General features: G+C 54.6%; 2 protein-coding genes across 3 annotated transcripts; both read right to left on the reverse strand.

Annotated features, from left to right (window-relative positions):
* Window positions 1-1,085: 1,085 nt before the first annotated feature.
* CUL7 (cullin 7) lies at window positions 1,086-17,886 on the reverse strand. Of its 2 annotated transcripts, none has more exons than XM_084755039.1 (26): window positions 17,719-17,886; window positions 16,322-16,987; window positions 15,820-15,971; window positions 15,208-15,705; window positions 13,550-13,688; window positions 13,264-13,460; window positions 12,768-13,008; window positions 11,308-11,545; window positions 11,126-11,231; window positions 9,893-10,120; window positions 9,580-9,670; window positions 9,305-9,476; window positions 9,097-9,202; window positions 8,756-8,851; window positions 8,339-8,514; window positions 7,915-8,048; window positions 7,494-7,676; window positions 7,173-7,279; window positions 5,561-5,743; window positions 4,312-4,472; window positions 3,960-4,176; window positions 3,598-3,880; window positions 2,244-2,389; window positions 2,000-2,126; window positions 1,701-1,906; window positions 1,086-1,485 (listed from the first exon to the last, which is right to left on the reverse strand). In XM_084755039.1, the coding sequence occupies exons 2-26, from the start codon at window positions 16,977-16,979 to the stop codon at window positions 1,162-1,164; spliced, it is 5,169 nt and encodes a 1,722-aa protein (XP_084611165.1). In that variant the 5' UTR covers window positions 16,980-16,987; window positions 17,719-17,886; the 3' UTR covers window positions 1,086-1,161. The 2 variants fall into 2 exon arrangements, with proteins under 2 accessions (XP_084611165.1, XP_084611166.1); XM_084755040.1 differs by having other exon boundaries at window positions 16,418-16,987; window positions 17,719-17,885.
* A 544-nt stretch (window positions 17,887-18,430) lies between these two features.
* MRPL2 (mitochondrial ribosomal protein L2) lies at window positions 18,431-22,320 on the reverse strand. The gene is made up of 5 exons (XM_084755071.1): window positions 22,128-22,320; window positions 20,963-21,125; window positions 19,807-20,175; window positions 19,468-19,541; window positions 18,431-18,679 (listed from the first exon to the last, which is right to left on the reverse strand). The coding sequence occupies exons 1-5, from the start codon at window positions 22,221-22,223 to the stop codon at window positions 18,467-18,469; spliced, it is 915 nt and encodes a 304-aa protein (XP_084611197.1). The 5' UTR covers window positions 22,224-22,320; the 3' UTR covers window positions 18,431-18,466.
* Window positions 22,321-22,365: the final 45 nt, after the last annotated feature.

Below are 22,365 nucleotides of genomic sequence, written 5' to 3' on the forward strand. Positions count from 1 at the left end.
TATGGAGGAGAAAGGCTCCCCCCAGATGATAAGTGACAGCAGCCTGCATGTACCTGAGCCCACTAAGGTTCTGGCCTAAAGGAACCATGGGATTGGCAGTGCAGCCGTACAGTGTAGACCTCCATCCCGGAACCTTTTCTTGTAGCTTCGTTTACCCTCACTCTCCCAATCCCTGGCCTCCTGTCCTTCCTCTATTCCGGATCTATTCTGAGTGGCATCCAGTTACTTCTCTTTGGCCTTTGTGCCCTTTCTTACCACCTGCCGCTTCTGTGGCCTCCCCCATTCTGTTGCTTTTTCCCTGTCACTGCTGAGCGTCAAGGACCAGGACCGCTTCCTCCCGTGGCCCTGCTAAAACAAGAGTGCCCCCCCCACACACTGGGTTTTCCAGAATGTTCTACCAAGGTTCCCTGTGGGTGGGGCCGGGGCAACCGATCTTGCCAGGACAGCCTCGGCCAAGCAGTAGGCTAGCCTGGTGGCTAGCTGGACGCAGGAACCCCAGGACAGCTTGTGCAGCTGTACTTGACTGGAGGAAGGAGGGTAAGGTGTGAAGACAGCACTGAGGACAGCTTACACTAGGCAACAAGCAGCCACAGTTCCTTCTAGGACTGTTCAACCCACGTCTTAGGCTGTCAGTCAAAGTGGTCAAGTTTCTGGGTGCTTTTACCTTTACATAGGGAAGGCACCAGTGACCATGATTAGCACTGGGAGTGGGCTGCATACGTGTGGACTAGTTGTTAGGGCCCGCCCTGTGTTAAAATGCTTTCACTTCCTGTCAAGTCCCTTGGTTGCTCCTGCCCAGCTCTACAAATGAGGAAAGTGAAGCCCTGTTTGATAACGTGCCCACCTTACAAAGAATGTGGCCAAGTGGGCTTGAGCGTGCAGCCTGTCAGAGTTGTACCCACACCCTCTGAGGTGGGGTCTCCTCTTGGTGACACCCTCAGCCAAGACACACCTGATCCTTCCTCAACCTTGAGAAGACTCTTGATGTGTCAGGGGACTGCCTCAATGCCAGAGGACTGTCCCCATCAAGTGGAAAAGTCCCGCTTCTGCTTCCTGTTCACCTGTCTCGAGCAGTTACACACAGGTTGTGTCATTAAATTCCCATGTTTTATTTTCTGTAGAAAGCCCCAGCCTCACCTACCCTGGACCCCATACCCAGGGCTACCGGAAAGTGGAAAAGGTCTGGGTGCCAGTGCAAGAAGCATAAGGCACGCCCCGAGAGCGAATCTGCAGGGTGTGGAAGGTGAGGGGGGGATTGGGGCCGGACGTGCCAGGGTTCAGGGACTCTGTGTGGGGCTCCATCACGGTTATAGGGACGGCATAGTACAGCATCTGTGGCCGGTCGTCATGGCGTCTCAGGGTGCCCTTGCCCAGGAGGTGAAGGATGGAGGACAGGACGTCAGTGCTGCGGCACGCAGCTCCCCTGCCAAGGCTGCTGACTAGACCCCGAGGAGGACATGGGCCCTTCTGCCAAGCTTCCAGCACCTGCCGCCAAGATCAGAGAGGGAATGACAGGTCAAAACCACGGAGTGTACCACTGTCTGCCTCCCAGGCCAGTCACGTACTCCAGGGACCCCTCATCCATCACACATTGAGAGGCCACACTGTGACTTAGATGCTTCAGATATGGGCCACCGTTGCCTACCAGACAGACCGGCTGGTCAGTGTGCAAGCCCTCCCCCTCCCATGGCCGTGCCTACCAGACAGACAAGCTGGTTGATATGCAAGCCCTCATCCCCGTAAGCCTTGAGGATTCGGACAACCAGGCAGTTTACAAGGTTCCTTCTCTTCTCCAAGTTCCGGCCCTCTTCGTCCTCAGCCTTCAGGTACGTCTGAGGTGGGATGAGCCACACGTTGCCCCTCCTCGGCCTGGGTTCCTCACTGTCATCCCGAATCTTGAGCACTCCTGAAATAAACATTGGTCAGTCACGTGGCCTGGGAGGGCGCTGAGAAGCCAGCCCCTGGCTCGGAGCCATCTGCTCTGGCCCCAAGTACGTACCTCCTGGTATATTTTTCTGCTCCTGAAGGTCCAAGGGGCCTCGCGATGAGGTGAGAGGCCCAATGGCCTGATTGAGCACATCTGGAGGGAGCTCTGAGAGGGCCTGCAGGCTCTCAACAGACACCACCTTAGAAGAGGCGTGAGGCATTCAGGTCCTCCCCACTGGGGAGGATGGAGGCTAGGGAAGGTGGGGGTGGGGGTGGGGCAAAGTGAATACGAAGGGATAGGCAGAGGGACAGGCCACCTTTAGATCGTTGAAGTACAGCAGCAGCCACATCTGGACTGTGGACACATGCAGAAGCTGGTCGCCAAACTGCACTTCCGCCCGGCCCTGCCACGTCCACTGCAGTCGTCTCTGTGGACCTTTCTCTAAGGTGAGGTGGCTCCGACCTGGAGAAGTGCCAGGAGAGGGGGTGGGAGAGAACGGGGACATGCACTGTCAGTCAAACTTCGCCAGCGTGCAGCCCCAGGCGGGACTTGTGGGCACGGTGGCTCCTGACCTCAGCTTCCCTAAGAAGCCTTGGGCATCACGGAGCCACTGTGTGTCAAGCAGGCTGCAGTCATGCCTTTGTGTTAGAGACAAAAGGCTGGCCTTCCTGCCTGGGGACTCCAGAGGGGACTCCTCTCCTCACCTGCTGCCTTTGCCCAGTCTGCAGTCTGAGGTCCAGCAAACACTTTGATTAAATGTGACCACTCATGAAGGAGTCACACACCGGCTCTTATTCTGTTTTGTTTTGTTTTGTTTTTTTTGAGACAGGGTCTCTATATGTAGCTTGGGGAGGCCTAGAATTCACTATGCAGACCAGGCTGGGCTCAATTTCTCAATCTCTGTCTCTGTCTCTCTGTCTCTCTGTCTCTTGAAAGATCTCAGCAGAGGTGGTTGTAAGCCACCATGTGGTTGGTGAGAATTGAACTCAGGACCTTTGGAAGAGCAAATATAGGGTTCATAACCACTGAGCCATCTCTCTAGCCCATGGACACAAACTCTTTTTTATTTTTGGTTTTTTGAGACAGGGTCTCTCTGTGTAGCCTTGACTGTCCTGGACTTGCTTTGTAGACCAGGCTGGCCTCGAACTCATAACGATGCACCGCCTCTTCCTCCTGAGTGCTGGGATTAAAGGCGTGCACCACCATGCCTGGCTTGATTCAAACTCTTTGTTTTTGTTTGAGACAGGGTTTCTCTGTGTAGCCCTGGCTGTCACAGACTCGCTTTGTAGACCAGGCTGGCCTCGAACTCACAGAGATCCGTCTGCCTCTGCCTCCCAACTGCTGGGATTAAAGGTGTGCATCACCACCGCCTGGCTGTGGCCTCTCTTAGAAGACATCTGCCTCTATCCTCCCAATTCCCACAGAGATTCCTGGGGTCTGGACTCCAGCAGCAACCCCACTTCCAACTAAATGTCCTCCATTTCTCCTCAGAGCCACCCTGTCCCCTAAGGGAACCTTATCTCCTGTATCTGTACCCCCTGCACAAGGGCATGCTGGGATGCCATGTTTGTAGTCACCCAGGCTTCTAACTTCAGCGCCTACCCCAACTCCGGTTCGTCTTCAGTAGCCCACTGTGTCCCCAAGCCCACGGCCTCTTCCCAGATGCTCACTCTTATTGTAGAAGTTGGAGTAGTGGTGTAAGGTCCCCCTCAGGTACGAGGGCAGGCAGATGGCAGGGTTGAGCATGTGGCAGATGGAGGCGACAGGCCAGCAACGTGGAGACACGACAAGCATACACACTTCTGGCATCGTCCCTTCATAATAGCGCTGCTCCTCCTCCTCTTCCTCTTCCTCCTCCTCCTCCTCTTCTCCTGCCATAGCCACAGCTGCCGCCTCTCCAGCAGCATCCTCCTTCTTGCTCTTGCCCTCCTTGCCACTGTCTTCATGGGCCACCTGAAAGGAAACAAAGCTCACAGATGCTGCGGGCTGCCTCCTCCCTGCTCCCGGCTCATCCCTTCTCTCTGGAACTCACCTGTATCTTCTTTTCTGTGTCTTCCAGCTTCAGGAGCTCCTGATCGAGCTGCTGCAGCTGGCATACGTGGAACTGACGCTGCAGCTCCTCCGAGATGCTCAGGCTGTGCAGCATCTGCTGGGGGAGGCGGCTGGGGAAGCAGAGGCCAATCTGCTCCAGCACGGCCCCCTCCAGCCAGCTGGAGCCTACGCTCAGGAGCCGGTTAGCCATGTAGTGCCTGCAGTGAACAGCGTGGCCAGGTCTCAGTGTGGGTGCCAGCATGGCGCAGCTTCTCACTCTGGCCTGCTTGTGCGTCTGACTCAGGCCCTGTCCTGAAACACCTGGCCTGCCTTCCCAGCAGATGTAAACTCACTGGTAGTAATGCTCAAAGGTGCTGGCTATCTCCAGGCTGGAGAAAATCAGGACAGACTCCAGGCATCGCTGCAGCTGTGCCAGCATCTCCATTCCCCGGGCTCCACCCATCCTACTGCCTTGGATCCGATGGTCAATGTGCCGAGCAAACTGCTCACACACCTGAGTGGAAAGCATAGGAAAAGCGGGTGGGTGGGTGAGCCAACGACTAGAGCAGTGAGAAAGGCTGAGAAAGCTGGAATGGATGACCACCACCCTCTTTAGGAGACACGGGGGGGGGGGGGGGGGGGGGGGAGGCGCGGAGCCAGGACTAGAAAGCAACCGCAGTCCCTCAGAGCTCCAGCCTCTTTGGCCTGATAGACACCTGCATTAACAGTGCAGGTTAGCCGGGCGTGGTGGCGCACGCCTTTAATCCCAGCACTCGGGAGGCAGAGGCAGGTGGATCACTGTGAGTTCGAGGCCAGCCTGGTCTACAAAGCGAGTCCAGGACAGCCAAGGCTACACAGAGAAACCCTGTCTCAAAAAACCAAAAAAAAAAAAAAAAAAAAAAAAAAACAAAACAAACAAACAAAAAAAAAAAACAAAAAAAAAACAGTGCAGGTTAGCAGCACAGACAACAGAGAAGTCAGTTTCCTCCCATACTGTGTCTACAAATCAAATAACTTTTTTAAAATGGGGGAAATCAACTAGCCATGGTGGCGTACGTCTATTATCCTAGCACTTGAGCGATGGATGCAGGATTAGCAACTGAAGAGGGGCTGGAGGGTAACTTGCAGTCAGTAGAGTACTGGCCTAGCAAGCACAGGCCCTGGGGTCAATCCCTACCACCACAGAAACAGGAAAAACGATGCTTAGCTGAAATTCCAGCTCTCAGGAAATAAAGGCAGGACGATCAGAAGGCCAAAGTCATTCTTGGCCTACATAGTGAGTTTAAGATCAGCTTGGGACACGTGAGACCCTGCCTCTGAAAAAGCTGGGCATGGTAGCTCACACCTTTAATTCCAGCACTTGGGAAGCATAGGCATGGTTCCCCCCCCCCTTTCCCGCTCTCTCCCTCCCCTAACATGATATATATAGTGATATTATATAATGATATATATAATGATTTCCCCCCCCTAGTTTTCAACATATGGTCATATACGAAGGGCCCGCTCATCACATCACAGAAGAGAGACTGAGGTGGTCCGCTCTGGGGAGGCAGAGGAGAGTTTATAGGGAGAAGAGCAGGTGGGAGATGGGCTGCAGCTTACATGGGCAACTCTGAGGAAAGGGAGCCTCAGCAAGGCATCGGCACAGCCACCCTGCATCGCCTGCAAGAAGGCAGCTCGTGGCCCGAACAGCTCAGAGCTTGACTTCTGCAGGGTGTAAAAGCGCTCGCAGTAGAGGGGCACCAAGTCGTCGTCCTTCCAGCATGACGTCAGAAAGTTGTTCACCTGAAAGGAAGCGGCAGGAGCATGAAGAGGCAGCCCTGTGGTGCTGTCACAGCGCCCACCCCACCCCACCCCTGCTCACCTGCTCCTCTACCACAGGAGCATGCAGAGGCAGCCCTGTGGTGCTGTCACAGCGCCCACCCCACCCCACCCCTGCTCACCTGCTCCTCTACCACAGGAGCATGAAGAGGCAGCCCTGTGGTGCTGTCACAGCGCCCACCCCACCCCACCCCTGCTCACCTGCTCCTCTACCACAGGAGCATGCAGAGGCAGCCCTGTGGTGCTGTCACAGCGCCCACCCCACCCCCACCCCTGCTCACCTGCTCCTCTACCACAGGAGCATGAAAAGGCAGCCCTGTGGTGCTGTCACAGCGCCCACCCCACCCCCACCCCTGCTCACCTGCCCCTCTACCACAGGAGCATGAAAAGGCAGCCCTGTGGTGCTGCCACAGCGCCCCACCCCACCCCACCCCTGCTCACCTGCCCCTCTACCACAGGAGCATGAAGAGGCAGCCCTGTGGTGCTGTCACAGCGCCCACCCCACCCCACCCCTGCTCACCTGCTCCTCTACCACAGGAGCATGAAGAGGCAGCCCTGTGGTGCTGTCACAGCGCCCACCCCACCCCACCCCTGCTCACCTGCTCCTCTACCACAGGAGCATGAAGAGGCAGCCCTGTGGTGCTGTCACAGCGCCCACCCCACCCCCACCCCTGCTCACCTGCCCCTCTACCACAGGAGCATGAAAAGGCAGCCCTGTGGTGCTGCCACAGCGCCCCACCCCACCCCACCCCTGCTCACCTGCCCCTCTACCACAGGAGCATGAAGAGGCAGCCCTGTGGTGCTGTCACAGCGCCCACCCCACCCCACCCCTGCTCACCTGCTCCTCTACCACAGGAGCATGAAGAGGCAGCCCTGTGGTGCTGTCACAGCGCCCACCCCACCCCACCCCTGCTCACCTGCTCCTCTACCACAGGAGCATGAAGAGGCAGCCCTGTGGTGCTGCCACAGCGCCCCACCCCACCCCACCCCTGCTCACCTGCTCCTCTACCACAGGAGCATGAAAAGGCAGCCCTGTGGTGCTGCCACAGCGCCCCACCCCACCCCACCCCTGCTCACCTGCCCCTCTACCACAGGAGCATGAAGAGGCAGCCCTGTGGTGCTGCCACAGCGCCCACCCCACCCCACCCCTGCTCACCTGCTCCTCTACCACAGGAGCATGAAGAGGCAGCCCTGTGGTGCTGTCACAGCGCCCACCCCACCCCACCCCTGCTCACCTGCCCCTCTACCACAGGAGCATGAAAAGGCAGCCCTGTGGTGCTGTCACAGCGCCCACCCCACCCCACCCCTGCTCACCTGCTCCTCTACCACAGGAGCATGAAGAGGCAGCCCTGTGGTGCTGTCACAGCGCCCACCCCACCCCACCCCTGCTCACCTGCTCCTCTACCACAGACCTCCAGCAGCGTGTCAGGTTTCTCATGATGCTGCTTGGGAGGCCCCGGGTGGCCAAGGAGCTCCAGTCATGGCTTCTATTTCTGCCCTCTGTGGAGAAAGAAAAGTGGCAGAGGCAAGGACGAACAGCCCTTCGACTCTCCGAGGACAAGTCCTGCGGTCTTTCCCAACATGCTGTGCCTCAGAGTGCTGTTTCTGGCCGGGGAGTGTGTAACGGGGAAGGTGGACAGACCGAGCATGGAGGCAAGGGGGTGGGGGGCGGCAGTTGGCAGAGAGAGCCCTTGCTGGAATCCCCAGTGCTCACTAGGTTGGGGGATGGCCACGACTGGAGCCGCTGCCTCGGTGGGCTCCACATGGACCAGCAGGTGGGTGAGGCGGCGAACCCGTGAGGAGAACGCTGCGGCGCGGCTCTGGGGGTTGTGGGCAGCACCCCTGCACTCCAGGTACTGATTGAGCAGCCAGCCCAGGGAGCTGGTGCTGTCCTCATCTGCAGGTTCAGAAAAGCAAACCAAAGGATGTCTTGTCTCCTGGAGAGGTGGGGTGGACCAGAGAGGCTGAGCCAAACAAGGGACAGAGAAAGAACAACCAGATAGAGGGACACAGGGAAGGAGCCTGGAAGGAGAGGGACCAAATAAAGGTGACAAACACAAGTACTAAAGAAGCAGAGCTCAGGTGTCATCAGCTCAGGGATGAGTTGATAAGCAGGGCAGGGTGTGGGCGGTTACCCGCAGAGGTGATGTTCTGCACCAGGGGGCTGACCAGCGCCTCCCAGCAGGTCTTGCCCAGCGCTTGGGCGGCCTCGTCATCAGGGAGGAAGCGGTCAGCAAAATTCTGTTCCTGGCGCAGAGCCCCATTTAGTCTGAGATGGAGAAGGAAGAGGTTCAGGCCTCAAGGTGTTCGTCACTTGTCACTCGGCAAGCATCTTAGCACCCAGCCCAGCACCCACTGCAATATACCAACAGGGTACTCCCCTCCTAGCACTCAGAGGACTCTATCCTCTTTTCTTCCCATCACCCCCACACTTCAGAATGCTTTGACCTTCCCCAAACCCAAAAACAGACTGGTCTTCTGGCCTCCCAAGCACCCCACCCACAACTCATTTACGGAACCTGACCTTCCACAGGGACACACATGCAAGCCGGCACACACCTCGAACTCAGGTGCAGGAGGCTCCGGCGATCCTCTGCAATGTCCTGGCTCCAAGCTTGTGCCCGGACCATGTAGAAGAGGCGTGTGTGTCGGCAGAGCTGCTCTCGGAACACTGGCCAGAAGATAGGCTTGGGGCCCAGGACTTCCAGTCCCCGGATGCGTGTGTCAATGCCGCCCTGTTACACACGAGACCTGTTTCTTTGCAGGCCCCACACGCTTCTTGGCATAGGCTGGGATTGGCTACACTTCAAGCTTCGGCCCCCCCACCTTCCACCCCCACCCCAGGCTCCAGCAAGATCAACAAAGGGACCAGGCTGGGGCGGGGCTGGGGGCGGGGAGTTTAGAGATAGACCTCTGAGCTTTATCCTCACGCTGGGGCTCAGAGACCTGCACCAGGGGCCATTCCCCACACCCCACCTGCTGGCAGCGCTTTATGCAGATCTGGATGATGGGCCAGAAGCGGGTCAGGTTCTCCAACAGGATCACTCGGCTGGAGTATGGCATCACGTTCACCTGATGAGGGGCAGAGCGGCTGCTAACCCAGAGCCACATCCGCTCCAGCCTTCTTACAGATCCTCCCTTCTCCGCCCCAGGGACACACGGAACTCCTTACGCCTTTAGTGCCACTGCCTAGTGCCATCACATAAGCCAGAGGACAACAGACCAGTTAGCGTGGGGCTCGTGACAGGCACTACTCAGGAGATTGGCAGGAAGAGAGAGCCTACAAAAGGGTGGGCTGATGGCATGGGGGTCCCTACCGCATTGAGCTCTGTATTAACGGAGTTGATGCTGTCGCCCCCGGATACCACCACCAAGGCTGGCATGTAGCTTGAGTCCTCTCTAGCCACCAGTAGAGTTAGCTGCCTGGGAGTCGGGAAGAAGAACCGAAGAGAGCTGGAACCTGTCACGGCCACACTCACGAGCCCAGGGGATGCAGGGCCATGTGTGACTGTGGGAGCTCAGTACCTGATGATGACCCCTTGGCGCATGTGCAAGGTGATGGCGTGGGAGCCAGCATCGCCACTGGACTCCCAGTAGGTCTTGGGGTTGCGGTCTGTGAGCTTGCTGGCCCCGTGGGGGTTGGAGGACACCTCCACCTTTTCCCAATACTTGTCCTTCTTCATTTCCTCACTTGAGCCTGGGGACAAGTGGGACGGGGTGAAGGACACAGCCAGGTAGGTGGGGGGTGGGGGGAAAATGGGTGATGCTAAAATTAAAATAGTTTAGGGACAGACACTAACCCTGGCACAGGTATCTGAGGAACACATCAAAGAAAGGGATTTGGATGGGCCGGTGGGTCCGTCTGTGGTCTTCAATCTGACCCAGCACCATCTGCAGTCACAACATCAGAGCAAGGTGGGTGCACGAAGGGACATACGGCCCATGCAAACACAGCCGGAGGAAAGGTGAAACAGTAAGGGAGCGAGCGTCACACAAGCCAGCGTGTTAGTCCAGATTTCAGGAATGCACCCCCTCTCCCCTGCCACTGCTCGGGATCCATGCACGTCCTTACGCAGCTCAGAACCCCAACTTCACCCTGCCCTCCCTCCTGACCTGGATGCAGCCACCCAGGATGTTGGTGATGAGTTTCCGGTACAGGTGGGCATGCTTCTCACACTTGGCCACCATGTCCCGCAGCTCCTGAGCCAACTCCAGTTGCCCTAGGTGCTTTTCCAGGGCCTTGGAGATGGCCTCTCGGGCCCCCAGCTGGTTCAGTATCACTGCATAGTCCCGGCTTGTGGAGGTCAGGCGGTGTAGGAAAATGATTAGCTCCTGGAGCACCTGGGAGGGGACATCCGGGGCCAGTGAAGAAAGGGGGGCAGCTGCAGGGACGCATGCCCACTCGGTGCTGGGAGCTAAGCAAGACAGTGTGTGGAAGAAAGTGACAGGCCGGGAGAGACGTGAAAGGCAGGTGGAGTTAAGAGAACCAAGTACAAACACGTGAGAAGAGCCTTCTTGACCCTCTGGGGTTCTTGGCCCCTGAGTTTGTGGGGAACAAGTACAGAGAACCCTGGGCTCTTTGGTTCAGGTACAGCTCCCAAGAGCTGCGGGACTGACTTTGAGATGTCTAGGCCCAAGTGTCTAAGCCCAGACACTTCAGAGGGCTCGAGAAGACCTGATTCTAGCTTGGAAACTGAAGGTAACAGCTTGGAGTACTCTCTAACACCATGACCTTTGACCCTTCTGAGGACTTCTGTACCCAGGACCCCTTATAGAAAATTCTGCTCCGTCACTCCCCTTCCTAACATTTTAAAATTTTTATTTATTTTATGTGTATGAGTTTTGTCTGCACGTATGTATTATACCAAGTGCATGTGGTGCCTGAGGAGGCTGGAAGGAAGTGTCTGACCCCCCCAGGAACTGCAGTTACAGATGGTTGTGTACTGCCTTGTAAACGCTGAACCTGGGTCCTCTGCAAGAGCCATGAGACAGGCCCGAGCCATCTCTCCAGCCCCTTCTGCTTCCTCTTAAAGGCCTTGGAGCTCTTGTTTCTTTTTGCAGAAGGATGCATAAATGAATGCGTTGGTGGGTTACCAGTGAGGAGTGCGGCAGAGGACACCGAGACAACAGAAATCAAGCAGGAAGCAGGGTTCCCAATGAGTACCTTGTGTCAATTTGATTTGAGAGCTTTGTGAATGTATTACCTATTTTAAAAAATAAAATTTCATTTTAAAAGCAAGAACACAAAAGCTCTTATCGGGGGGCCCTTCAAGCCTTGCCCAGGGGAGCCTGCCTTACTGGTGTCCTTCCCTTTCCAGCATCTCCCCCAGAGTGGGACAGGGTTACCTCCCGGTCAGTTTTGGGGGACCGAAGGCAGGCCATGCAGGCATCCATGGCCTCGTGCCAGGGCAAGAGCAGCGCGTCCGGGAAGTTCACCAGCTGCATCAGGATCCTAGGGGGGGACAGCCAGGAACAGTTGGCCTGAGGCCTCCCTGTGGCCAAACCTACCTCCTGCACCACCCGCTCACCTCAGCACTGTCAGGTGCAGGGCCTTGTTGGTGGCTGGAGTGTCCAGGCTCTGCATCAGTGTGAGGAAGGGCTGCGGCCGCCGCTGCAGCTGCAGCAGGCATGGTTTGACCTCACTTTCCTTGGGAGCCTCGGAGCTGAGGGCTTGCTCCAGGTCTACGAGGAGCTTCCCAGATGGGCCCAAGCCCTCCACCAGGTGCTGCAGGGCAGGGCTGGCACTCGGAGACGGGCGCTCTTTTGCTACAGGAACAAGGGTGTGGTCAAGAGTCGGCAGTAGCCGTGGCAGGTAGCCACAGGTGGAGTTACGGCCACCTGTAACTCCAGATCCAAGTACCTGACACCCTCGCTGGGCCTCCTAGGATACCTGCATACACATGCACAAACCCGCACCCACACATATAATTAGAAATAAAATCTTACAGGAACAAAAGCTGAGCATGGTGGTTCATGCTTGCAATCCCAGGACTGAATAGGTAGAGACAATAGCCTAGTTGGCAAGAACCAGGACAGCAAGAGACCTTGCCTTATTAAAAAAAAAAGGGGGGGGGGGCTGGAGAGGTGGCTCAGTGGTTAAGAGCGCCGCCTACTCTTCCAAAGGTCCTGAGTTCAATTCCCAGCAACCACATGGTGGCTCATAACCATCTGTAATGTGATATGGCGCCCTCTTCTGGCTTGCAGGAGCACTGTATACATAATAATAAATCTTAAAAAAAAAAAATGAGTTAGTGGGTGGGTGGGGAGGAAAGGTGCTGGACAGATGGGTCAGTGGTTAAGAACACTGGCTGCTCTCCAGGTTCAATTCCCAGCACCCACTTAGCAGCTCTCTCTCACCTGTAACTTGTAACTTCAACCCCTAGGAAGTCCAATGCTCTCTTCTGGCTTCTGTGGACACTGCATGCACACACACAGGCAAAACACCCATATACATAAAATAAATGGATTTATTTATTTTGGCTTGGTAGTTTTTGAGACAGGGTCTCTGTGTATCCCTCGCTATCCTGGAATTTACCTTGTAGACAAGCTGGCATCAAACTCAAGAGATCTGCATGATCCACCACACTTGAATAAACTAAAATTAATTTAAATAGACAAGAAAAAGCTGGTCTACAAAGCGAGTCCAGGACAGCCAGGGCTACACAGAGAGACCCTGTCTCAAAAAACCAAAACAAAAAAAACACAACAAAAACAAACAAACAAAAAAAAAAAAACAAGAAAAAGAATTGGTAGCTGAAGAATTAAATCTGTAATTGTCCTCTGGTGTACACACACACACACACACACACACACACACACACACACACACACACACCCCACCATAGTTTCTGGGATTCTGGGTAAGATACCTCCTTTAGACAAGATGGCACAACAGTTAGCGGAGCCAGCCCTTTGAGGACACTTTCCCAAAGGCAGGCGTCTCGCCCGCTATCTGCCGGGCCCTCAGCTCCTGCACTAGCCGCCATACCTTCAGATCCCTGAGGTGGGGCTTCGGTTTTGAACAGGAACACAGCTCGCTGGGCATGGAGCAGATATGGGTAGCCTAGCTGCCTGGCCAGCGCTTCCGGCCCGTACTTCCTGTACACATAGCAGTTGAGCAGGTCCCTCATAGCACTGTCATCAAGTTGCCGAGGCAGAGCCAGCAGCAGGTCCTGGGCCAGCTCAATGGGTACGGTCAGCTCATGCAGGATGTCTTCATGCAAAATGTGCTAGTGGAAGAAAAGGCAGCCCGAGGGCAGCTGAGTGCGCAGATGCTAGGGTGCTCTGCAGGACCGGGAATCTCTCTCTACACACACACACACACACACACACACACACACACACACACACAGACACACACACCCCGCTCCAGACTCCTCCCTCCCCCACCCCTGCCCCCACCCCCCTGCCCACCCGCTGTCTGACCTCCACTTCCCCTCCCGAGCGGTCCAGCCAGGTGGGGGACCCCTCTGAGAGGTGCCCACCTCTCCATCCAGGTTCTGCTGAAGGAGCCGCACAACCTGTTGGCGGTCTGCTGCGTTCAACTTCTTGATGAAAAACAGGAGCTCCCACCACTCGGCCTGGGTCATGTGCTCACTCTCCTCGGTGTCTTCCTCCTCAGGAACCACGTAAGGCTGGGCCAAGAGTTCAGTTATGGGTTTCCAACGCTGGGAGGGCGGGCCTGGGGAGATGGGGTGTGCAAACAGCCATGTCACTCCCAGGTATACCTCGGCTGCTCTCCTCCCAGAGCTGACCCTTCCCAGCGCTCACCTACACCAATGGCTCCACTGAGCATTAGCCCCTGGTTCTCAGCAGCTTGAAACGCTTGCTCAATGTCTTCCTCAAAGCCCAAGATCTGAAGCATGTGCCAGTGGACCCAGTAGGTGCGGCCTGTTGACTCCCACAGCACCTGGAAGGTGGGGGGGCGGAGGGGCAGGAAGGGCAGAAGACCTGCTATAGACCTGCTATAGACCTGCTGAGGCCCAGTGGTCTCAAAGTCCATAATGCGGTCACCTCCGAAAGCCAAACCCTGGTACACAGAATAGGCACATAGACAGCCTCGCCTTCCTCTTTTGCAATGGACTCTACCTCCGCTCTCCTTTTCTTCTAATTTTGTTTATATTTTCTTTCAGATGGGGGGGGTGTCTCATGTAGCCCAGACTGGCTTCAACATTGCTATGTAGCCAAGGCTGGCCTTGAACTCCTGGTCTTCCTGCCAATCTCGCCCTCTCAAGAACTGGGATTACAAGCATGTGCTACAGTGCCCGGTTCCTCTCTCTCTCTTTGATACCGAGACTATGCTTCCCAATTCTGACCTATCGATTTCTTCTTGGGTCTGAACCTCCTATTCACACATATCTGAAGGCCTCCAAGTAGCCTTTGTGGCGGTTAATTATCAGTATGGCCGAATAATACTTATTATTAGGCCTATAATTATTATTGCCACAGTATTTTCTAACCTGCTAGCAATCAATCAAGACACAGACACCTGTTGTATTTTAAAATAGCCTTAGTTAACCTGGGGCAGGGCAGATATTAATCCCCTAAACTACTTCCCATAGTGGGGCAGGTGTGGGATCCCTGTCCCAATCCCATGCCATCTGCTTCTAATAATTTCTATCAAGCTACCTCCCACCCATAATCCCAAATACTTGCTAATTATCATCATCTGGGACAAGTCTCCCTCCACCTAACCCATGGCGTAGCCTCCTTCTTCCTCTCCTCTGGTCTCTCTCCTCAAGCCCTGGAACCTTAGCCATGCCTAGCCCATTTGCCCTGCCCAGGTCTGACGACCTTCTATTGGTTAAATAGGTTAGGCACTTAGGCAAGGTACAGGTGGGCCACAGAGACAGCAAGCAGTAGTTAGCATCAAAATACATCAGACCAACCTCCAGCAGCCTTTTCAACTGCTGACACCTTTGCCCTTTTGATATTAATGGATATGGATATATATATATTTTTTGTTTGTTTGTTTTGTTTTGTTTTTTTTTGGTTTTTCGAGACAGGGTCTCTCTGTGTAGCCTTGGTTGTCCTGGACTTGCTTTGTAGACCAGGCTGGCCTCGAACTCACAGTGATCCGCCTGCCTCTGCCTCCCGAGTGCTGGGATTAAAGGCGTGCACCACCACGCCCGGCTTTATATTTATATCCATTAATATCACACACACACACACACACACTCACACTTTGTACAGAAGGCCCAGGTATGAGCCGGGAATGGTGGTGGTGCACACCTATAATCCCAGCACAAAGGATGGCAGAGGCAGGCAGATCTCTGTGAGTTCGAGGCCAGCCTGGTCTACACAGTCAGCCCAGGACAACCAAGGCTACACAGAGAAACCCTGTCTTGAAAAAACCGAAAACCGAACAGGTACTTATGCCCTACCCAGAATAAATCTTTCACAGTGCCCCAGCCCTGTGCAACCCTCACCTGCACAGGGGGGACGCCGTTATTGCTCTGCCGGAACACGCCCTCGTCCCCAGCAGCGATCTCTTCATAATTGTCCAGCATCCGCACGCGCATCCCAGGCTGTAGCATGTCCCGCACATACAAGGCATAGATATTGACACTCGCAAACTCAGTGCGGGGGCGAAATCGCCTTGACCTCCTGATATGCTGCTGGTCGTTGGGGCGGGAGGACTCTGAGCTGGCAGCTGCTGGCTGAGGCTGGAAAATGGAAGAGGACCGTGCCAGCTTTCCCGGGGTGCTTGAGTCCCAGTCCCAACGCATGGCCTGCACCAGCTCAGAGATCAGAGTGCCCATGGCCATGCTGAATTCCAGTTCTAGCCGGCCCCTGCTGGTTTTCAACTCCTCAGGAACAAACTTCTTCTGGCCTCCTGGCTTCCGGGTACTGCCATTCAGCTGGTCCAGGAGGAAGGTGACATGCAGGTAGCGTTTCACCAGGGAGAAGAGCAGACGTCCTGGGACCTGTGGGATACACCTTTGATCCTCAACCATCTTGGCTCATCTTTTGTCCCTCTTTCCACAGCATCCTGTGTGTCAAGTCCACAGCTCCCACTACCCCACACCCTCACAAGATACCTGTGGCAGCTGAACACCCTCAAAAGACATGGGGTGTTCTGCTAGAGTAGCCTGTGCAAAGAGCGCTAGGAGAGCACAGCGGCTGTCAAAATCCAGGTGTTTTTCAATGGCCTCTTGTTGGCTCAGTGACAGAAGGATCTGGGTCCGGGTCCCTGAAACCCACACTTCTAGTCAGAAACAGCTCCCTCGCTCTCTCTTTCAGGCATCGCTCCTAGCTGTCTACTTAACAACAATCCTTCGCCAGCACTCATCAGGATCGACATATTTTGTTGATTTGCTTCAAGAGCCAAAGTTTACTATCACTCAAACACACATACACACACACACACATGCACACACACTGCAACAGTCCAAGTCCTTTTGTATAATACAGTTAAAGCTAATGGAGTAATAAGTCCTGGCTTATTCAGTCTTTCCCCCCGACCCCCGCATCCCAAACATTCCCACCCCCACTTTTTTTCCTTCCAACTGAAAAGTGAATGACAACAGAACCGTTACGTACTGAGGAGGTCGGAAGTTCCTGAAACAGTGTCCTGCGAATCCCTGAGCCGACCCAGCCCCTCTCCTGTTCTCCCTGCCTCCCCAGACTGCCCCTCACCAGCATCATGGGAGGACAGAGCTTGTATCATCCGGCCTGCACTCCAGCGGATCTGATAATCGGGACTACTCAACATGTGCATGAGCAAGTCCAGGACTCTGGGGTCTGTGAAGACGCCAGTGAGGGGCTCGATGCTGGCATAGGCACTCAGTACATGGACAGTGTGCAGGAGAGCTGCGGGAGGGACGGCGCCCACGCTCTCCTTTAGCTGCCGAAGTGCCCTCTCGATCAAGGACTTCACGTCTGTTTCCATCTCCCCCAGCACGGATTTGTCAAGGGAGCCGGCCTCTGCAGACTCCTGGGAAGGTCCGACGACTTGGCCATCCTCCCCCAGCATCTTGTGGCAGTTGGCATAGATCTCATCGTCAGACATCCAGAGCAGGATATGCTCGGCCTTGCAGTCCCCTGCCCCATCTTCTCCACGCCTGAGGATGAGCCAGCGGATCTGATACTCAGGGTGCCCGTTATGGCCTACCCGCTGGCGGATCAATTCATCTGGATATGCGTGCAAGCCAGGGCCCAGGGGCACCCTGAATTCCCTGTAGCGGAGCTCCCCCACCATCCTGGCACCTGAGACACACAAGGAAGAGAGAAAAGGCAAGCTAGAGTGAGAGGGGAGGTCAGGGGTTGGAAGAGCAAATGCAGCAACAGCTGCTGTTAGGCTGGGGTGGGTAAAGCTGGGCCTGCTTTGGGTTGAGTGAGACCAGGACTGGAGAGAACAAAGTGGAGTTTGTTCTGCAATAACCAAATGAATCTCGGAGCTGAAAGGTCTCCAGGGGGCTTGTAGCCAGGAGTGGGGTTGGTTTGTAAACGACAGACGGGAAGGGCGATGGCTTTAGGCCCAAGATCCTGGGACAGATAGAGGTAACTTAGGGAAAGGGGTGTGTGAAGGCACAGGATCGTATCGGAGTGGGATGCAGTCTCTAAACTGAGGCTCTGGGTTGTGGGGCCCAAAGGTAAGGGGGCTGACGGTGAGATGGCCATCAGCAAAGCGTGATGGGCTGGGAGAAGAGGAAGGAAGGGAGACGTCCATGGCCAGAGCAACTGCACAGGAGGGGCTGGGGAAAGCCGCGAGGCCAGCGGAAGGCTGCGCCAAGGGGTCCGATGGAGAAGGGGCGCGCGGCTTGGTGGGTGGGAACCAAGACCTGAGAAGGTGGGAAGCGGTCGCTGTGGGATAGGAGTTGGGTGGGGTTAGGCCCATTAAAGGAGAGTCCGAAGCACGGTGTGGAAGGGGACGCGAAGCTCCGCGGGAGATCGGAAGCCCAGAATAGGGGCAGGGGCCGCGGCGGGGCTCTAGCCACCTCTGAAGTCCGCCGGGATCCTGGCGCGAGGCCTGTCCTTTGCAGAGCTAGGGACGCGCGGCACACGATGGCGGCTGCAGAGCTGGCGAATGTTTGGGCCCCGCCTGGGCCCCCTGAGGGGGTCTAGTCGCAGAGGAGGGGGCGTGCCTCCGCAGGAGACAGGCGGGCAGAGGGCGTGGCCTGCGGGGAGTACACGGCGTGCGCAGGCGCACCGCCCGCTGCAGGGCGGAGCCTGGTCCGGACTGGGCGCGGGAGGCTCAGAGGCTCAAGGTGCTTGCACCCCAGCACCACTGGTTTCCGCTACACATAGCGGAAAGCCCGGGGCCAGGGGCGGGCGGCGGGCGGGGTCGTGGCTGCCACCTCGACGACCCGGCCCTCCAGCATTGTCCCGCCCTTTCCTCTTTTAGTCCTCCTTCCTGCTGCCGTAAGTGCCTTCCTGTTTCCCAAAGCCAGAACTGGGAAAGACCTTGGAGTCATTTCTACCCCCTTCCCCCTTCCTGTCTTTTCCTCCTTTCCTTTTTTTTTTCTTTTTTCGAGACAGGGTTTCTCTGTGTAGCCTTGGCTGTTCTGGACTCGCTTTGTAGACCAGGCTGGCCTCAAACTCTCGTCGATCCGATCCGCCTGGATGCGCCACCACGCCCGGCCCCTCTATCCTTGTTTTAGTCTCGCCCAGTCTGTATCCCGCTCCCCAAGAATGAAAAGTAGAAACAGATAAAAACAGGGGGCATTTTATTAGAGTCCAGAGGTATCAGCTTTGGGCAGCAGCCGAGGGCAGCTTCACGTAACTCTTCATCGGGGGCAATGGCCTAATTTTCCGGCCGGCCCAGCCCCCCTTTCGTTGCCAGAGCCCACTGTTAGGCCTCTTGCCCAGCCAGCGGTTCCGTCCTGCCTTGCCGATGACCCTCTGGTTATGATTAACGTTGGAAACTCGGCCTACAGTGGCAGTGCACGTCTCCAGCACCTGAGAAGAGAAGCAGACGACATTGTACTGAGGTGGGGGAGAGGTCGAGAGCGCTACTATAGATAGCTTCTTCCACTAAACGAGGGAAGGGAGAAGACAGAAAACATGAACTAGTGTAAATTGAGTAGTTGCGGAAAAAGAGTCCCCCACATCTATCTTTTTGTTTGTTTCTGTGGTTTTCTTTTGGCATTAGGGTGTCGGTATGTAGAACAGGCTGGCCTGAAACGCACCAAGATTCCCCTGCCTCTGCCTCTGCCTCTGCAGTGATAGGATTAAAAGACATTTTCTTTCTTTCTTTCAAAAAGATTTATTTATTGTATATGAGTGTTTTATCTGCAGAAGAGGGCATGAGATCTCATTATAGATGGTTGTGAGCCACCATGTGGTTGCTGGGAATTGAACTCAGGACCTCTGGAAGACTGGAAGAACAGGCGGTGCTCTTAACCACTGAGCCATTTCTCCAGCCCTCGAAGACATTTTCAACCTGACTGTTGAACCCACACCTATCTTTTCCTGGTTTTGTGACAAGGTCTCAAGTAGCCTAGCTGGCTTGATTGTTTTGCCACAGAGTCTGATCACAGGCGCATACCACCATGCCTGGCTGGGAAAAGGTATTTTGGTTTACTCCATTAAGGTGCTAGCCTGACGAGGCATGCTTAGTCAGGTGGCAAAGACCAGAACAGACACAGAGGAAGGCAGTTCCTGGCATCATAAGCACTTGAGAGCTGGTAAGGTACATTCCAGAATCGCCTTCGTTGCTGATCCCTCCCGCTCGTGCCCACATGTACCTGCATTTGCCTCTTAGAGGGTAGCTGGATAATGGCTGTTCCGTTCACCTTCCGAAGCAGCACGCCACACGTCCCTGGGGAAGGAGACGCAGCTTTGCTACCCTCCACAGATGGGAGGGAGGTTTCCCCGGGGATCTTAGGCCACATGCTACCCTTACTTTGCCCTTCATGGGCACAGGAAACACAGAAGACCACACATTATGATTCAGGTTAAGACAAAGCACATATTCATCCTCTTGTCTGTGCAGCAGATGTGGGCCCAGGGGCTCACAGGATGAGGGTATCAGGTAGCCCATGGTCTTCCACACCGTGGGATGTGGATGGTGTCTTTGCCCATACCTGCAGCTCGGATATACTGGGCTCCTCGGCCAGGCTCACTTTCCACATTGTTGATGAGGGTCCCCACAGGTAACGCCCCGAGAGGATGCGCATCCCCTTCCCGAGCAGCCACTGCCATCCTGCCTATATGGTTGGAGTTGAGGATTGTATCTCCTGCCTTCATGTTTTCTGTGGCAATGATCCAGCGTTTCCGGCTGCCCCCAGCAACCAGCGCTATGTCTGCAGACCTACAAGGATCGTAGCGGACGATGACAACCTTCTCCTCAAAGGGTCCTGGCTTGGTTTCCTTCTCTGGCCGGAACCGTAGAAAGTCGATCATTCGATATTTCTGTTTGTGGCCCCCACCAATACCATGGACTCGGATGCGGCCTAGAGTCAAGACAGTTGACAGATGTGATTCAGATTTGGATAGCTCTCAGCATAGCACTAACAGGCCTTGCCTAGACTGGACGGTAGTACTCCCGCAATATTATATCCCAGACAGAAAAATAACAAAGGGCTGGGGCTGAGCTCAGTGGCAGAGACTCGTAGGCACTGAGGTCCCAGGTTTAAGCCACAGCATGTGGGTGTATGGAGACCATGGTAACCTTGCGTAAGCAGTGAGGTAACACATGACTCGATAAAAATATAGTTACTAGAACTGTATGAGACAGATAAGGTTTCCAAATTACTGACTCCAGTAAGTTTATTGGGAGGGATATAAACTGTGCTCTTATTTTCAACTGTGACGAATTTTGGGAAGATCTAAAAGACCATGGTACCTCTAGTGGTGAGCCACTTATCTGTTTTTGTGTGGTCGGGTCTTCAGCTTTAATAATGATCCATATAAGCCGGGCGGTGGTGGCATATGCCTTTAATCCCAGTACTCGGGAGGCAAGCAGATTGGACAGCTGTGAGTTCGAGGCCAGCCTAGTCTACAAGCTGTGAGTTCGAGGCCACCTAGTCTACAAAGCAAGTCCAGGACAGCCAAGGATACACAGAGAAACCCTGTCTCAAACAAAACAAAACAAAACAAAAACCACCAAAAAACAGAAACATCAAAATAATAATGATCTATATAACAAAAAGCACCTCAATGAATACTTTCTAATTGTATGCCTGCCGTCTGTGGTCCTAGTGCATTTTCCTCCGTAATGCTTCAGGCCCTTTCTCCCACCTGTATGATCTCGACCCCCAGACTTCCTCATTTTCACCGGTTTAACTGTGTACTCGGTGCGGCTCTTCCAGGACACAATGTTGGCACTACGGTCCACAGACAGATGCACTGCTCGGTTAGCAGGTGACACCAAGGTAGCGGGCAGTTGAAAGAGGCCATTTATCTAGGGATAAAGAATATTCTTATAGACCAAGTTTAGCTTTTAGATCACTTCCTTCCAGGAGCATTTCAGACCACTGCCCTCAAACCTCCAACCTTCCCAAACACTACTGTAGCGTGTCCATCCAGGTACCTGCTTGCTGCCTGGTAGTCACTCGGTGCTCTCACCTCTGAACTATTTCTCCAATGAGACTGTCTCCCTTTCATCATCTTCCAGTTCATGTCAAGTTCTTGTCAGGAAACCTTTCCTTCCCTAAATAATTCACTTCTCCAGAGCTGGTAAATTCCACACACCCCCATACACCGCCATCGACACCAATGCCTTTTGCCCTCTGTCATGTTTCCAGAAATTTTCACATATGAGTGGAAACAATTGCTTTTCCACCTGCTGCAGTCCCGGTGCTTCAGACTACTTTAGAATATCAAACAAGACACTTACTGAATTCTGTCGTATTCAGCCTCAGAACTCCAGAGAAGGTCGGTAATTTCTCTTTTCTGTGATTCACCACTGCCCACTATGTACCTACTGTTATTCCTAATTCTGCATTCCTAATATCAGCAACAACCCATTCCTAAACTAAAATGGGTAAGAACATTGGTTCTGGGTTGGAGAGTGTAGTTCAGTGGTAGAAGGAGGGCACAGCATGAGCGAGGCCCTAGGTTTAATTTCCAGCATCAGAACAAAAACAAAAGGAAGTTCCGAAGCGTATAACCTTAGACTGATGACCAGTTTCCTCCTCTGTAAAAGGTGCACAATAACTTTCACGACTTGGCGTTTCAGTCATCTATCCTGCCACGTTTAAGGTTGGCACATTAAGCGTTACCATTGCAGCCTGTTTAGCAGAGATCTGCAAAAGCACTTCCAAAGCCAGTTATCTCCTCTGACAAGCACTTACTACAAAGAGCAAAGGATGAAGGCGACCCAAGGTCACGTGATCGTGACTAGCCTCGCCTGATCACTGACAGCCCAGGCGGAAACAGTTTATTTTCTAGGTATGCAGATTACCTGGGCAGCAGGGAGTAGAGCCGGAACCCGGGCGGTAATGGCCGGGGATGCCAGGCTCAGAGAGCGCAGAGCTCTAGTCAGTGAACACAGGGCCATAGGGTGATCCGACGCTTCTGCACTCGGCTCGCTTTTATCCTTACCCAGAGCCTGGTGCGCTTGGATGACGTTTAACTCCGGTGCCGTCGACTTCCGATGACGTAAAGAGGCGGGCACAGAGCTGGAGGCGCCCCTGGATACA

This window comes from Acomys minous (assembly GCF_964271855.1).
Source record: "Acomys minous genome assembly, chromosome: 13".
NCBI lineage: Eukaryota > Metazoa > Chordata > Mammalia > Rodentia > Muridae > Acomys > Acomys minous.

Bases quoted from the DNA above. Each gene is read 5' to 3' on its own strand.
- MRPL2 (XM_084755071.1), bottom strand. From the start codon at position 22,223: ATGGCCCTGTGTTCACTGACTAGAGCTCTGCGCTCTCTGAGCCTGGCA. The intron at 21,126-22,127 runs GTAATCTGCATA...CTTTATCCCTAG, and splicing joins CTCTACTCCCTGCTGCCCAG to ATAAATGGCCTCTTTCAACT. The intron at 19,542-19,806 runs GTATGGGCAAAG...CTCCTTCCCCAG, and splicing joins CCAGTATATCCGAGCTGCAG to GGACGTGTGGCGTGCTGCTT.
- CUL7 (XM_084755039.1), bottom strand. From the start codon at position 16,979: ATGGTGGGGGAGCTCCGCTACAGGGAATTCAGGGTGCCCCTGGGCCCT. The intron at 9,203-9,304 runs GTACTGAGCTCC...CCCGACTCCCAG, and splicing joins CGCCAAGGGGTCATCATCAG to GCAGCTAACTCTACTGGTGG. The intron at 3,881-3,959 runs GTGAGTTCCAGA...GTTTCCTTTCAG, and splicing joins ACACAGAAAAGAAGATACAG to GTGGCCCATGAAGACAGTGG.